General features: G+C 57.2%; 1 protein-coding gene across 10 annotated transcripts in view; it reads left to right on the forward strand.

Annotated features, from left to right (window-relative positions):
- Nucleotides 1-16,366, forward strand: part of DGKZ (diacylglycerol kinase zeta) — a 32,507-nt gene that overhangs the window by 7,225 nt on the left and 8,916 nt on the right. For 3 of the 10 annotated variants that reach the window (XM_032641600.1, XM_032641599.1, XM_032641597.1), the window contains exons 2-7: nt 12,361-13,113; nt 13,410-13,518; nt 13,814-13,909; nt 14,229-14,306; nt 15,514-15,570; nt 15,970-16,038. In XM_032641600.1, coding sequence (XP_032497491.1) covers nt 12,361-13,113; nt 13,410-13,518; nt 13,814-13,909; nt 14,229-14,306; nt 15,514-15,570; nt 15,970-16,038 — 1,162 coding nt within the window. Of the gene's footprint in view, nt 1-7,202; nt 7,316-7,336; nt 7,529-12,360; nt 13,118-13,409; nt 13,519-13,813; nt 13,910-14,228; nt 14,307-15,513; nt 15,571-15,969; nt 16,039-16,366 lie in introns of those variants that run through there. The other 7 variants (XM_032641602.1, XM_032641603.1, XM_032641601.1 and 4 more) reach the window with 6 other exon arrangements.

The following is a 16,366-nucleotide window of genomic DNA, read 5'->3' on the forward strand; positions in this document are numbered from 1 at the left end:
CACGGTGGGGCCGTGAGAGGGGAGAGTCCCTTTGCTGCCGTCTGTCCACTTGTACCACAGGCCTGCTGTGAGTGGACCCGCACAGACCCCCGCTACTGAGCTACCTGATACTCTGGCTGCAGCAGAAGGCAGGCTGGGCGTGAGCTTCCACATCACCTGGCCCGACCCCGACCCCTCTCTTGAAGATTGAGGTCCAGTGCATTGACCTTGACTGGGCTGAGGTCTCACAGCTAACTAGGGGTTATCTGGGACTTCAGTGCCAGTCCCCTAACTCCAGCAGCTTGTCAGTTTGTACCACATCACAGGACCCCAAAGGCTTCCCTGCTTTCGGAGAAATCCTCATCCGGCACCTTCCGACCTGCCCTCCGCCTCCCCTCCCCCCTGCCGCCACCTGAGTAATTCTCTAGGTTGGCATGGGGGGCGGGGCAGCGTGGGCGGGAGGGGGCAAGCCCTGCACCTGCATCCAGGCTCACCGTCTCCCCTCACTCCTGGGCGAGATTAGCAGGGTGCACCTCTGGGTGATGCTAGGCACTCATTTCTTGCCCCCCTGAACTGCTTCCCCTGTGCTTCACGTGTGGGAGCCCCTGATGCCCTTAGGATATCATCCTCACATAGGGCTGCCTTGTGGCTTCTCAGCACCGGGCCTGCCGGGCACTCCAGTCACAGGTGGGAGTCTTGGAAGGCAGTTTCAGGTGGAAGAGGGCAGGCCAGAGCAGTGACCAGGTGCCCTTGAGGAGCTATCATTCTGCCGTCTCTCCTCGTCTGCCCCCTTCCTCAGCTGAGACGCCAGAGGCATGGTTAGGTGGTGCAGAGCAGGTTTGATGAGACCGAGGGCTCTGTGGCCCAGGTAGAGGAGGGAGAGGCCGAGGAGATGAGAATTCCCACCTGCCACCCCTCTTACACTCGTCTGGATGCAGGGGATGTGCCAGCTCATCTTCCTCTGGCGGTTAACGGTTGCCAGAAGCTTGTAAATCCATCAATTTCATGTAATCCTCTGAACAATCTTGTAGTTGATTTTATTCCCATTTTACAGATGAGACAGCAAGGCTCAGCGAGGTCAGGGGCCTGGCCCAGGATCATGCAGCCTGCGCTGGAGCCCAAACCCAAGTATCTTTTCGTAACACCAGGCTGCCCTACTTACTAGCACTCCTTTCTTCTATTCTTTTATTTTCCCATCACCAAACTGGTAGAGGCTAAGAAGGGGTTTAAGTGCTTGAACTCCTTGAAATTGAGAGATCTTTATCTTGTGTGGGAGTAGAGTGAGGCCCTTGAAATGATCTGTGCCCCAACCCCAAGGGAGAACTGCCACCAGGATCCTAGCCCCAGGGGGGGAGCAAGGCTGAGCAGGGTAGGGTGGGGAGACCCTTGGGTAGGGAGACTTGGGTTGTAAGGAGGATGTCATGTGGCTCCCTGGCTGGATCTGGAGTGGAGGAGCAAGTCTGGGACCTTTCATCTTGCTTTCAAAGTGCAGGGAGCAGATGACTCGAGGGACTTGTTCACAGGAGCTCCAGATATCACCCTGGAGTCAGTGGGGGGCCTGTGGCCTGGGGGGAGGTGTTAAGGAGGAGAACACAGCGCACGGGGCCTCACGGTGAGAGGTCTGAAGAGAGAGGGAGGGCCCCGAGCTCTCTCCCTCCACTGTAGAGACCTCCCCGCCGCTTGCACCTGGCCTAGCGCCAGTTCAGAGCTCCCACATAGAGGCCTCTCCCCTGCCAGGGCTGAACCAAAATAGCTGTCTAGGAGCCTGGGCCCGCGCCGCCCACGCTGCAGCATCTCGCGGGTTAACAGCTTGCCTGTCTCTCCGCCCCCCTTCCCCAGCTAGCTGACATTTTACTGGGGCGGGGGTGGTTGTGAAAGGGGGCCCCAGCCCACGCAGACACCCCACTGACGCAACCTGTCAGCCACTCGCCCTCCTCTGAAAGGCATCCTTTCGGGTGAGACCTTCCTTCCGGCTCCACAGATATGGGGTTCCTACCAGGAGAGGGTGTAAGGAATACTTGGGGCTCCAAGGGGTGAGGGGGAATGCTGCTCCTGGCAGGTGCCACTGCTGAAATCCACCCATGGAAGACCCAGGGCAACCGCCCAGAAGCTGGTCTCCCTCTGGGGGCCTTTTTTTTTTTTTAATACTTAAAAATCTTTTGAAAAGTATTAAGTATTTGCCCTGAGGAAAGTATACAGAATAACGTTAACACCTACCACTTAGCTTGGTCAGATCTTACCATTATGCCATATTTGCCTTAGACAGAGATGGAGGCCTCTTTGTCTCCCTCCCCAGGAGAAACGACAGTCCTGATTTGGGTGTTTACATTCTCATGCCTGTTTTAAGATTTTTTTTCCCTATGTATGTATGCATCCACAGTAACACATAGTACTGTTTTGTATGGCTTTGCCCTTGAGTTAAATGGTGTATTGTACGTATTCTGAATTTAGGTTTTTCCCTCCGTGTTGTTTCAGAGATTTAACTGTCTTGAAACACGAGCAGTAGCGTGAAGCCATTTTAACTGCCATCTACCATTCCTTTTTGTAACTGTTGACGGACATTTAGGTTGTTGGTAGTTTTTTTGCCATTGCAAGTAATCCTTCAGAGACTGTGCTGGGACATGGCTCCTTGTGTGTTCTGTCCACCAGTGCTTGGTTACAGAGCAGTGTATCTTCAGCTTAGACAGTTGTAGCCAAGTTGTGCACTAAAGTGGTTGTCCTAATTTTCAGGCCTCTGGAGTTATTTTTCTGTCTTTAAAGTTTTGGTAAACTGAGGAATGGGTTACCGTGAACACTTTCTCTTTCAAGCCCGCAATATCCCATGAGGAAGACAAGGTGGTATTATCCCCATTAATCCGATGAGGAAATTGAGGCCCAGCCAGGGTAAGAGACTCAGCTTGAGGTTGCGTAGCCGGTCAGAGGCAGGACACCTCTGGACCTTTGAGTCCAAATCCTCGGAAAGCACCTTTGACCCCTGTGACCTCTCAGGAAGATTGGAGGCACATTTTCTGTCTTCGAGGCAGGAAAAAAAAAAAAAAAAAACCCTGTGTGGAGTGCATGAAGCCTGGGAGGCCGAGTGGGGCCCTGGGGGCTGACAGCTGATTCTAAGAAGATCTTCTAGTAGATGGAGGAGGGAGCAACTTGGTCAGAAGAGTCAGAGGGGGAGTTAAATTTTGAATGAGGGATAAGGGGGAATGCTGCTCCTGGCAGATGGGGAATGGGAGCCTGCTGCAGACACAGGAGAAGGCAGCAAGAGGGACCAGTCACAAGAGAAGAGGGACGTGGGGGCCGGCAGGGGCTTCGTAACGCTCCCAGCAAGGTGTTGCGAAACTCAGAGGGAGACATATCGGCATTCCCATCAGGGATCGATTTCACTATGTGCCTCTGAGACACAGGAGCTCAGCCCACACCAGCAACTTGTCCACCCAAGGCTGGCAGGAAGGCCTCCAGAACTGGCCAGCCACTAGGTCACTGCGCTGGCCCACAGCCCTTTGCTCTCAGCATGATCCTTGAGGCTGAGCCTGGACCATTCACCTTTCCCTCCATTCACTCTTCAAACCACATCCAGCACTTCTAGACCCTGGGGATGCAATTATGAGTAACACATGGTCCCAGGGGTGCACGGTCTGGTGGGGGATACCAAGCTGCAAACCAGCGCTGATGGCCCAGAACAACCAAGAGAGGGCCTGAGCGTGGGAGCAGCTAGCGCCCAGGAGAGGAGGCTGGGGAGAACTTTCCGGCAGAGCCGATATCTGAGCCAGCTCTGAAAATATGAGAGGAAAAAGATGAAGGAGAGTTCACTGAGCAGAAGAGAATGGTGTTCCAGGCAGAGAGACTGTCAGGTGCCACGCACACAGGCAGGAAGAGACCCCTGTGCGTTGCTTGACAGATGCATCTAGAGGTAGAGTGAGGGATTGAGAGCATTGAGAGCACAGACCCGGAGCAGACTCCTAGGTTGGAATCCCAGCTCTGCCACTTACTAGCTGCGTGATCACAGGCAAGTTGTTTAATCTCTTTGTGCCTCGGTTTTCTGATGTATAAAATGGGGATAATACTACTATTACATTTTATGAATAAAAAAAGTTAGTATTTGTAAAACACTTAGGACGGGAGTGAGTTATGTATTTGTCAAGTAAAATGTAAAAAGTATGAAAGCGAGATGGGAGAGGAGGCCAAGAAGCCTGTTGACTGCCAGGCCCAGGTCTTTGCATTCTGTTCCCTGACAGTAGAGAGCCATTGAAGGATACGTGGACACTTTAGGATGAATTCTGGTGGCAGTAGGAGGATGGTTTGGAGGGGAGGCTCTAAAGGCATGAGCCAGTCATTAATTCCACAGACATTTCTCCAAGGCCTACCAGGAGCCAGACCCTGAGACAGGGACTCAGGATACAAGGAGAGAGAGACTGGGGATGTTTCAGCAAGGAGCTCAGAGCTGGGGTCCTGGCCTGCCCCCCACCCCACGGCATCTGAGGCAACCGCTCCTCTCCCCTCCTTGCCCACATCTTCACCTGTGACTTCATGTCACCAAACCCTGTTGCCGGGTTTCATAAGGAAAGCCTTGGAGAACGTGGAGTGGGCAGTGGCACCCAGCCCGGAAAGGAGCCTCAGCTGTCACTCTCTGGGTCCTCTGGAGAGGAGAGGAAGGCAACTGCTAAAACAAAGGCTGCTGCCGTCCCCCTGTGCCCAGCAAAGAGAAGTAGCCTGGGCCTTGTGGTCAGCCCTTGGGTGGGGCACCCGAGGTGGAGGAAGCCCTTCTCTTCCCCTTACGGCTCTGGTCCCTCCTCAACGGAATTCCCTGTTCCTTCCTCCTCAGCCCATCAGCAGTAAACACTGGACTCACTGCCAGACAACGTGCTGAGCTGCCCAGATGCACTAGATCTGGCCCCTGGCCCCCCAGGAGCTTGTCTGGTGGGTGGGAGGAACGAGGCATATGGATTTGAGAGAATCAGAACTTCCAGGGGTCCCATGGCAGAGGAGCCAGATGGGTGGTGTGGAGTCATCAGTGGGAGTGAGGTTCTCTTGGCTGGGGCAGCTGTGAGGTGGGATTTTGATACGAGGTGAGGAAGGAGGCCGGTATTCCAGGCAGAAGGTATGCCATGTGCAAGGGCACAGCAGTGAGCTTGGGCTCAGCCAGATTAGGGGGCAGAGAATAAGTTGCCTTGGTTAGCACCAAGGGTTGTATCAAGGCATAGGAAGTTGAGTTAGTGCCACATTGCAGAAACCACGTTTGCTAGGCTAGAGGATTTAGAATTTATTCTGAATCAGTGGTTCCCAAAGTATGGTCCTGGGGTTGCCCTTGACCCTTTCAGGGGATGGTTGAGGTCAAAACTGTTTTCGTAATAATACTTTCAGAGCTGCCCTAGTTTGTGTCCTTCTCACTGTGTTGATATTTGTACTCACTGTATAAAAGCAACTGTGGGTAAAACTACTGGAGCCTCGGCACAGACAAAGGCAGTGGCCCCAACATAAACTTGTAGCCATTGTATTCTTCACACTCACAACAAGAAAAATGCAATAAATATATTAATCTTCTAAAGCCCAAATCCTTGAGTACACTTTTCTGTGTGAAGAAATGTGAAATATACATGCAGTACTTTTGCTGCAAACCGAACTGTGATGGCTGTCTTGAAAAAGCACTTTTGTGACTGAGTTGCGAGCCCTACTCGTCACTTTTTTCTTTTTTTTAAAGGAACACCATTTAAACTTGAAAGAACACCTGACGACAGACAGAACTCTTCAGATTTGGATATTTAGCAGACGTTTTCTCAAAAATGAATGAAGTGAGCTTGTCACTTCAAAAACAGTATCAGTATTTATTGCTATTGATAAAATGTGTTGCTATTGATAAAACTTGAGTGAAAATTACAATTTTGGAAACTTTGTTCCAGTGTGTGGAGGTCTGCCTAACTCAGTAAACCAATATTTTCCAATGACCTATGCTTGATGTTTCAAAATTCAGAATGCAAGACAGACCAGTGAAAAGTTCAGATTCCACGTGGCCACTAACCTTTAAGAAACTACCACTTGTCATATTTGGGTGTAGTAGCAGAGAAGAATACCCATAATTGCGTGAAAAGGCTATTAAAATTCTCCTTCCTTCTCTAACTGCCATGGGACGCAGAATTTTCTTCACGTACTTCAACCGAAACAACAGATCACAACAGATTGACTGCAGAGGCAGGTATTAAAATCTAGCTGTCTTCTATTAAGCAAGACATGAGAAATTTGCAAAATTAAAACATGCCACCCTTCTCACTACTTTTCTGTTTTAGAAGATAGTTTATTTTTCATAAAAGTATGTTATTTATATTAACAGTTACTGGGTTTATTGTTTTTCAACAAATGAATAAATAGTATTTTAAATATTTCTCAGCTTTAGTTTCTAATATGGTCAGTGTTAATAGCTATAACCCCCATAAACAAAACCGTTTGGGGAGCTTCAATAATTTTTAAGAGTGTAAGGGGGTCCTGGGACCAGGATGTTTGAGAGCTGCCACTCTAGATCCTAGGGGCTAGGAGTGTTAACGGAGGGGTGGCGTTCTAGGCAGGATGCGTGTGACATGGGCTGGCTTGCTTCTGGATCTGACAGGCCCCCTTGGCAGGGCTGGGAAACCCAGGATCAGGAGGCTCCGCTCAGCCACTTGTGAGCTATGGGCAGTCACGGGCCTCCGTGAGCCTCAGCTGCCCTGGGGGTTCAGCTGGGAGCAAAATGCCCCTTGCACAGGGGAGTTACAAGCCTCCTGTCCGGCAGTACTTGTGGAAAAGTGCTCAGTAAGTTGTGAAACACGCCACAGATGCTTATTTTTGCAGTTATTTTGTCTGAAGCCGGTGCTTAGCTGTCTCAGCTGCTTTCCTCAGATCCCGGAATACCTGTCCAGCGGGTGCGAGAGGGTGTAGGGTGACCCGCCTCTTCTCCCCCCAACCCTCCCGGAGCTGAGGCAGGGGCTGAGCTGTACCGGGGGCCGCGTGGAGGGGAGGCTACTGAGCTGTTGCTCAGCCGGCCTCTGGGGACTTTGGGAAGAGAAGCCAGGAGGCGAGGCTCGTGCGCGAGTGTGTGCCCGCCCACTGCCTCCTGCTTGCACTGCTGGGAGAGGAAGTGCAGTCACTTACCGATCGGGTTATTTTCATAACGGCCGTCTCAGGCGTGGGGGAGGAGGGTGGCGAGGGGGAGGGGCAGGGGAGCAGCCACAGCAGCTCACTCCCCAAACTAGGACTTGCTCAGCCGGAGGCCGGCCCGGAGCTGGAGCGGGAGCCGGGGCTCGCCTGCACCCCCCCCAGGACCCCAGCCCCCGCCCGCTGGCCCACCTCCTGCCTGCCGCCCTGCCTTCCAGATCAGGTCAAAGGGGCTTGCCTCAACCCTTCCTTGCCTTCTGCTTGCTGCCTCCTGGATCTGTCTGGGTGGGCCTGGGGAGGGGTGGATCAGGGCGGGCCGGGCACCACCATCCCCAGTCAAGGCTCCTGAAGCTGATGGAAAGGGTCCGGCAAAGCGTAGGCCGACAGAGCTCCTGTCTGAGCTCCTGTCCCTGAGCCAGGGCAGGACCCTGTTGAGGTAAACATGACTGGCCTGGTCGCCTCCTTTGCCATGCAGCCCTGGCCCACCTCTCCCCGCTGTGCATTCTGGTTTGGTTTGGTTTGGTTTGGGCAGGATCCTTTTAGTGAACAGAGACCTAGGAACCCTGCCTCACCAGCCCCAGGCAGGCCCCCTTTCCAGCAGTCCCCATCTCCTCTCCTCTGACCTCAGCCTCAGGGCCGTGGGAGCAAAGCAGCCAGAGGTGGCTTCTGAGCAGCAAGACCCTGGGGAAGCAGCTCCAGGCCCCGGCTCTGGGGCTGCTGGAAATGGGGCCACATGGCACCATTCCCAGCCTGCACTGGGAAGAGGGGCGTGAGGGGCCCGTCCACAGCGTGGAACGGGCACTCTGACTGAATCCCACAGGGCGGCCTGTGTGAGCACCTCTGGAAGCAGAGGGATCCCTGGGGGCCAGGCCTGGTGCCAGGGGCAGAGGGCGTTCATCACAGCAGGAGCAGACACCCAGGCGGCTCTGGCTGCCAGGCTCTGTTCCTCGGGGTGGGGGTGGCCATCCTGGGAGCTCCAGCTTCCCCTTCCGGGTTCCCACCCCCACCGTGGGCAGAGACAGACCCCAGGTGGTGACACTATCCACACGCCCTGGTGTCTGCTATAGGCGTAGGCCCTGCCCTGCCCCTCCTCTCTGCCAGCTGTTATCTTTCTACTTTCTACTGTTATCTCATCCGAACCTCCCTTATGTCAAACCTCCTAAACTAGGTCGTTTCATCCCCATTTTTCAGATAAGAAAATTGAGACTCGGAAAGGTTGGTTGGTCAGCCCAGGAAAGCAATGGCAGATACAGGATGCCAAGGCTCATGGGCTTTTCCACTTGAAGCTAACATAGAGTGTGAGACAGTCTGGCTGGGAGGCCAAGAGTCCTGTGCTTCCTAGCCAGTCGCCGATGAAGCTGAGGCACTCGTGTCCGCTCACCCCCGGCAGCTGCCCTAGCTTGGCCACCTGCAGCCCCACTCGGTGCTGTTCACCGGGGTGCATGGCCAGCCACCACTGTGCGTGTCTCCCTGTAGCATCCTTTGTCCTCCCCAGGCTCCCAGCAGCCAGTTGACGGGGCCCGTGAGTCCTTTCCCACTCTGTCCCCTTCGGGTGTGACAGGATTACCCCAGGTCCCCCACTGGGAGGCTGAGGGGCAGCCATTCGTGCTCTGCTGTTGGTGTTAGAGCCCTGTGGGGCGTCCTCCGGTGACCTTTACACATACCATGTGGTACCTGGAAGGTGACAGAGCGTGAGGTGACAAGAAGCTGCCACTCGGAGCTGTGCTGTGGGGAGAAGCTCCACGCCCAAGCAGAGGAAAGGCTGGGACAGGCCTGAGACCAGGCTGGGCTTCTGAGCAGACCCAGGAAAAGCCTCAGCAGAGATAGGAAGTCAGGAGTCAGGCCACTGCTGACCAGAGGACAGAGGTTTCTATGGAGACGGGAGGAACAGGAAGCATGGGGCCTGGGTGGAGCGTAGAGGAGTGGGTGCCTTAGAGGAGAGCTTGTCATAAGGCGTCAGGTCAGCCAGCTGACTGCCTCCTTGGACCAACAAGGAGACTGAGGCCCGTGAGGAAGGGGCTTTGCACGTGGCCACACAAGGCCAGGCTGGCCTAGCCTGCCCCGCCCCGCTCGCAGTGACTGCACCGTCAGGCCCCTGAGGAGACCCCGGGGCAGTGTGTGGGCTCGAACGTGGTAGGGGAGCACCTGTAAGTCGCCCCCGTGTCATGAGGCGGATGTGCGGGCGACCTCATCCTGCCGGCGCCTCTTGTCGTGGGTCTGGGGCAGTAGGCAGGGTCCAGCCCTCACTGCCACCCAGAGAGCAGCTGCCGCACCCCGCCCTGCCCCCCCCCGCCCCCCCCCGCCAGTGACTGTGGCCTTTTGTTTTCTGGGTGACACTCGCATCAGGCGGTGTGTTCGGCTGACTAATCTCCTCCGGGCTGGGCAGCTGTCACAGGGTGGCCTGACCAGGCGAGCAGGGAAAGCTGACACCTTGGGGCAGTGCTGGCAAGCCAGTGCCCTGGGGCAGTGGGCAGCTGGGCCTTTAGGCTCCTCTTCCTGGGTGCAGAGCAGACCCTGCGTCAGGCAGCCCTGGGTTCAGGTCCCAGTCCTGCCGCTGACCAGCCGAGTGATCTTGGAGCACGTTACTGCACCTCGTCAAGCCTGTTTCCTCATCTCTGTAATGGAGCTATCGATCCTGCCTCAGGAGGTGGTGGTAGTGAGGATCAAACGAGATGATAAACGAACGCACTTAGCCCAGGGCCCGTCGCATAGTAGGTGATGGGTAAATGGGACCGCTACTGTCCTTGTTATGGCTCCCTTCCCTCCCCCGCATTCCACCTTAGTCCCAGCTCGTGGCCCAGCAGGGAAGACCCTGCTCTCTGCCATGTCTCTGGGGCGCGGGCTTTGGGGTTCAGGTAGAGGCAGGTTCCAGCAGTGGCTCCGCACAGACTAGTTGTGCACTTTGGGCAAGTTACCTCCGCAGTCTCCCATGAGGAACGGGGCATGATACAGTATCTATTCTTTAGGGTGCTGTGTTTATTTATTTAAATTTTATGTATTTATTTATTTTTGGCTGTGTCGGGTCTTCGTTGCCCGGCTTTCTCTAGTTGCAGCGAGCAGGGGCTGCTCTTCACTGCGGTGTGTGGGCTTCTCATTGCGGTGGCTTCTCTTGTTGCGGAGCACAGCCTCTAGGTGCGCAGGTTTCAGTAGTTGTGGCTTGCGGGCTACAGAGCTCAGGCTCAGTAGCTGTGGCGCACGGGCTTAGTTGCTCCGCGACATGTGGGATCTTCCCAGACCGGGGCTCGACCCCGTGTCCCCTGCATTGGCAGGTGGTTTTTTGTTTTGTTTTTTTTTTTTGGCTGTGTTGGGTCTTCGTTTCTGTGCGAGGGCTTCCTCTAGTTCCGGCAAGCGGGGGCCACTCTTCATCACGGTGCGCGGGCCTCTCACTGTCGCGGCCTCTCTTGTTGCGGAGCACAGGCTCCAGGTGCGCAGGCTCAGTACTTGTGGTTCATGGGCCTAGTTGCTCCGCGGTATGTTGGATCCTCCCAGACCAGGGCTCAAACCCGTGTCCCCTGCATAGGCAGGTGGATTCTTAACCACTGCGCCACCAGGGAAGTCCCTAGGATGCTGTGGTTTATAAAATGGTACACATGTTTGCAGAGGGCTTAGAACCGTGCCTGTTACAGGTGGGCGCTCAGTAAACGTAAGCCATGATTGCATTGACTTTAGGAGGAAGCCAAGAGCTCTCCTGCCTTTCTCCCTGTCACCTGCAGAGGCTGGCAGACTGTAAGAGGCAGAGACCCGGAGCTGGGCAGACCCGAGCACTGCTTCCCCAGGCATGGGTGCCTCCGTGTCAGTACCTCCACAGCCATCCAGGGCCCCGCCTGACACTGCCTGCCCGGACCCACAGGGCAGTAGCAAATCAAGGGTGGGGGTGTTGGATGGGAGGAGTAGGCGCTGGACATGCAGCCCAGCCCCGATTCCTCAGACACATCATCTTCCACCTTTTGTCCAGGGCTCCCACCTTCTCTCAGAGGCCCTCAGCTAGCAGACGTATCTCTCCTGTCAGCCCCAGGCAGGTGTCCCATGGCCGTGACTCAGACCTCCCTGTGGCTGCCAGGGCCCAGGAGAGTACTTGATGGCAGGACACAGGTGTCCCTGGGAATTCTGGAGGCGTTGCCCCCCTGAAGCATACCAGGCTTCCTGCCCCTCCCGCACTGTTAGGGGAAGGTGAGGGCGCAGGTGCTCCCAGCCGCCTGTGCGGAAGGGGCGGCAGGGGGTAGGTGAGCTGGCAGAGGAAGCGGAGCCTGCGTTCAGACCAGGTCAAGGGAGGATGGCTTGAGCAAGGGTGGTCGCCAAGGCTCCTGCAGGAGGAGCTCTGGGTAGCTTAGTGTCTGGAATTCTCAGCGTTTGGGCTTCGAGCATTGGCCCCCAGGTCAAGGTGCAGTTCATGGGCTTCCTCAGCAGCAGAGCTGGAAGGGTTTTCTGACATCATCCAGCATTTTCACACATGGGATGTCTGTACTGTGCCTCTTCAGAAAGGTAAGACCAGAAAAGTTCTCACTGTCGGCCCCTCAGAGCAAGAGCGCACACACACCCAGAGGCGGAGGCACTCTCGGCTCTCGTGGCTTCCCACACAAAGTCCCCCTGGTGGCTTCTCGCCCTGTGCGGCTGCCTCTCCAGTTTTCGGGGGGCCTTAGTTCCCCGGGGCCTTCAATCCCCAAGGCAGACGTCAGATCCTCTCCATTTCTAGTGCCACTGTCAGCCTGACAGCAAGTCAGGGGGTCGTATCAGGACTGAATTTCTCTTCAGAGAGCCTCATTTTCTTACCATGGCTTGGTTTGTGCCATGTTCCAGGAGGGGACACCTAAGCCTAACCTGCCCTGTGTTGGTGGCAAAACAAAGGCCTAAGGAGAGGAAAAGCCTTGCCCTCAGCCCCTCAGTCTGTCTAGGTCGGCTCCAGGCTTCCACCTTCCTTTTTCTTTTCTTTTCCATCAGCTTCAGGCAAGGGACTTGAAGCCCTTTAGGCTAGAGCTTGGTGGATCATGGTGCTTGGACAGGGGATCCCAGATGGGGAGCTGGCAGCCCCTCCTACCCAGCACTCCTGGGGCCGCACAGGGAACAGTGATGAGTGCAGGCTCCCTGCTGGATCCTCTGGCACCCCCAGGCACCCCGTTTATGGAGCTCAGAGGCCACAGATGCGCCCCCCCCAATGCCTCCCAAGTGTCCCTTCTCTGCTCAAAGGGCAGCGGCTGTGACGGGGCTCCCGGGCACAGGGTGCGCCGTGGCCTGGCCCAGCTCCTCATGCCCCCGGTCTCCACCCGACAGCCACCCGCCTGCCCCTGCCATGGAGACCTTCTTTAGGAGACACTTCCAGCGGAAGGCGCCAGGCCCTGGAGAGGGGCAGAGGCGGCCCGGCAGCGTGGGGCTGCCCACAGGCAAGGCCCGGCGCCGCTCGCCTGCAGGGCAGGCCTCCTCCTCGCTGGTCCAGCGGCGCCGCTCCAGCGCACAGCTCCAGGGCTGCCTCCTGGGCTGCGGGGTGGGGGCCCCGCGCTCCAGCCGCCGGCGCTCCAGCACCGCGCCCCCCTCCTGCAACCCCCGCTTCACCGTGGATGAGGTGCCCGCCCTGCAGCCTGCCGCTGTTGGGGCCCCGCGTCTGGGCGCACCCCTGCTGTTGGCCGGGCTCTTGGGCATGGATGAGGAGGAGGGGGTCCAGGAGGAGGATGTGACAGTTGCGTCGTTGGCGGCCACCCAGCCAGGCACCAAGAGACCGGGGCCATCCCCGCATCGGGGAGCCCTGCCCGTGCTGCCCATTCCCCGCTGGCGCCGGCGCCGGGCCTCCTCCCACCTGCTGCCCGCTGACGTGGTGAAAGACCGCGCCCTCTGGGGCCTGCATGGTTACTACCGGCCCCTCAGCCCGCAGCGGCCCTCAGGCCAGCACCTCAGCCTGGGGGGCCGAAGAGCCTCGGGCACCGCAGCTGGCCCCAGGATGCCTGCCTGCGTGCGCCCGCTGTCCCGCAGACGCCAGGTAGCCCTGCGGCGCAAGTCAGCCGGACCCCAGACCTGGAGTGCCCTGCTTGCGTAGGTATAGCTGCAGCCAGCAGGGCGAGTGGCCTCCGGGGGCTGGCTTGAGGGCCCCCGGCTCGGGAAGAGCTCTGAGCCATGCTCGGAAGCCAGCAGGACTCTGAGGAGGGCCCAGTCTCCTCGGGAATCCTCTCAGAGTCTTGGGCTGCCTTAGGGCATCCTCTTGCCCTTCGTACCGCCGTCCCTGTCTTGACCCGGTGTTGAGGTCACGGTGAGGGCAGAGATCCTAGGTGAGGGGAAGGAAGCAGAGTCGCCGAGTGCTCAGCTAGCCTCAGCTATCTCCTTTTCTGTAGGAAAGCCATCACCAAGTCAGGCCTCCAGCACCTGGCACCCCCTCCTCCAGCTCCCGGGGCCCCGCGCAGTGAGCCTGAGCGGCAGATCCGGAGCACTGTGGACTGGAGCGTGAGTGGCCGGGAGCTGCAAGGGGCAAATGAGGACCAGTCCCCGCCGGGCTCAGGGCCACAGGAGCAGTCGGGTTGAGGGTACTGTGGGCAGCTGCGAGAAGAGCCCGTGGGCCTATGGGGTCAGGGCAGACCTGGCATGGCCACGTTTGAGCCAAGTCTTAAAGCCAAGGGACAGTGGGGAAAACAGGATGGAGCAAAGTAGATTGTGGCAGCTGGAGCAGGTTTGTATTGGGAGAGGGAGGGTTGGTCGGGCAGGGCAGGGGTGCACTAAGCGTGCTCATCCTGTGGTCTAGGAGTCAGCGACGTATGGGGAGCACATCTGGTTTGAGACCAACGTGTCCGGGGACTTCTGCTATGTTGGAGAGCAGTACTGTGTAGCCAAGATGCTGGTGAGTGAGCTCTGTGCAGCACACTGCCCCCTGGTGGTGGAGCCAGGTCTAGAAGCCTGTAGGCCGACGCCTGCGGGCCTGACAGGCTGCTGCCCTTCCAGGGGAAGGCGGAAACAAGGCTCTCACCTAAGCACCCCTGCGGTGGGCTGCCCGAGGATGGTGAGAGGAATGGGGCTGTGTCCTGATGCCGGGGCTGGGGCTTCCCGGTGCACACAGTGGGCAGCTGTGCTGGGGCAGGTGCGAGGAGTTCTCTGCCTGCCCTGGGGCAGAATCCTGGGTGGAGTTACCTGGTGCCTCAGGGGCCCTCTCTTTCCCGCAGCAGAAATCAGTGTCCCGGAGAAAGTGTGCCGCGTGCAAGATTGTGGTACACACCCCCTGCATTGAACAGCTAGAGAAGGTGAGTGTTGCTCAGGCTCTGCGGCCCCTCCCCTTTGGGTGCTAAAGCCCTCCCAGTGCGCACACGTGTGTATCTGTACACGCATTTTCATGTTACACAAACATCACCTGCCAGGGGTACCCCAGTGTGCGTAGTGGTGAAGAGCCAAGGACCCTGGAGCTGAGATGCCTGCATTTGCATCCTGGCTCCTCCCCTTTACTTGATACTGTGACCCCACTGCCCAGAACAAGCCTGGCACAGAGTGGGGCTTGTAGACTGTTACTCAACCAGATGAAGTAATGAATGATGACCGAGACACCATTTTATCAGTTCCCAAACTAACACTTAGAAGGGGCCATGCCTTGCTGGAGCTGTGCAACCCAGCTGTGTCAGGGCCAGTCCTGTGCGGCCCTGAAGCCTGGCTCAGTCCCCTCCACGCTGCCACTGTAAAGACCTTTCCCCAAGGACCACTGTCCACGGTGTGTCTGCAGCTGGGGGCACGTCTGGGCCGTGTGCTTCCAGGGAGGGAGGTGGAAGGAAAGCTGGGCGGGTGGGTCCAGGCAGAGGGTGGGAGGGCTGCCATGGCCCATCAGGGCTCCCCAGGCAGCAGAAACCCAGACCAGCATAAGAGAAATCCCGTAGGGCTAGCAATGGCATGAACAAGGCTAACGTGGACTGCTTCCCCGACCCCCCAACTCGTAGTGTGAGGTTTCCCTACAATTCTGCTAAGGCTGAAGCAGGGACAGTTAGGAGAAGAGAAACCAGTGTAGCCCCAGGCACTATAGACCCATCACACCACCCCCTAAGGTGAAAATCAAACCAGGATTTCACAAATGAGCTAACAATCTCCAGGGACCAGTCAGCAAGCAGGGACTGGGTTGCCGGCATGTGCCTGAGTTGGGAGTGCTGGAGGGTGAGGAAAGGTATAGGAGGGGTAAGCCTTGGTGCTGTTTTAGTGGGGGAGACGGATACAGAGCTTGCTGTCTCCCTCATCCCAGAACACTGGGCAGAGGAAGGAAAGATTCCTTCTGGCTAGTGGAGAGGAGCGGGGATGTAGGAGGGCTTCTGAGAAGAGGTGTCTCACGTTCTCAGGGCTCCCAGGATGATTGGGGGCTATCCCTACCTTGCAAGGATGCCTCCGAGTGACACTTTCCTGAAGGGGGTGGCCATATGCCTGACCCCACAAAGGGAGGTTCTGATGTTTTGGTGATCATTTCATGGTTCACAGATCAATTTCCGCTGTAAGCCATCCTTCCGTGAATCAGGCTCCAGGAACGTCCGTGAGGTAAGTGCCCAGGGTAGTTAGGGCCCCAGGTTTCCTGAGTGGACCTCTCTGCAGTGTCTTCAGAGTGTCACCAGGGGCTCAGCTCCTTCTAGGCGGCTCTGGGGCCCAGGGAGGTACAGGGCTGAGGCTCTGAGGGTCTCAAAGGGGAAGGCCCGGTTGGCCCTGCCTGCAGATGGGGTAGGGCACTGCCTACCTCTTGTGCCTCCCAGTTCTCTCTGTACTTCCTCTGAGCCCCGACCTCCAGGCCACGGGGAGAAGTCTTCAGCCCCTTCTCACACACAGGACTGCAGAGAGCATCCTGCAGCCCCTGCCCCTCACTGTTGATATATTGAGGGGCACAGGCCACGTTCAAAGCTTCCACCCCTCACTTACTCCGGTGACACTTCTCTCCTCCGCCAGCCAACCTTTGTGCGGCACCACTGGGTACACAGGCGACGCCAGGATGGCAAGTGTCGGCACTGTGGGAAGGTGAGGCCCTGCCCAAGGAAGTTGGCCAGCCTCCTGCCCACTGGCCCCAGGCCCTACGGCCCCTGAGCCTCGTGTGGCCCATCCATCACTGACCGTGGTCAGGGCTCACTCTCAGCCTGGCTGCAGTGCCCAGCCAGTTCCAGAGCAGCCAGGTCCCTGGGCAGAGCAGGAGGGCAGAGAGGAAAGCCTTCTAGAGCAGCGTCTCTGGACTGCTCTGAAGTCGCGAGTGAGCCCTTTGAGAAGCATCTAGACTTCTTCACTCGTTAACTCGGCAGATGCGTGTTTAGGGCCTGCTGGGTGGCGAGCACCGAGCTGGGTAGCGGGTCCC

The sequence above is a fragment of the Phocoena sinus genome, chromosome 8 (assembly GCF_008692025.1).
Source record: "Phocoena sinus isolate mPhoSin1 chromosome 8, mPhoSin1.pri, whole genome shotgun sequence".
Lineage (NCBI taxonomy): Eukaryota > Metazoa > Chordata > Mammalia > Artiodactyla > Phocoenidae > Phocoena > Phocoena sinus.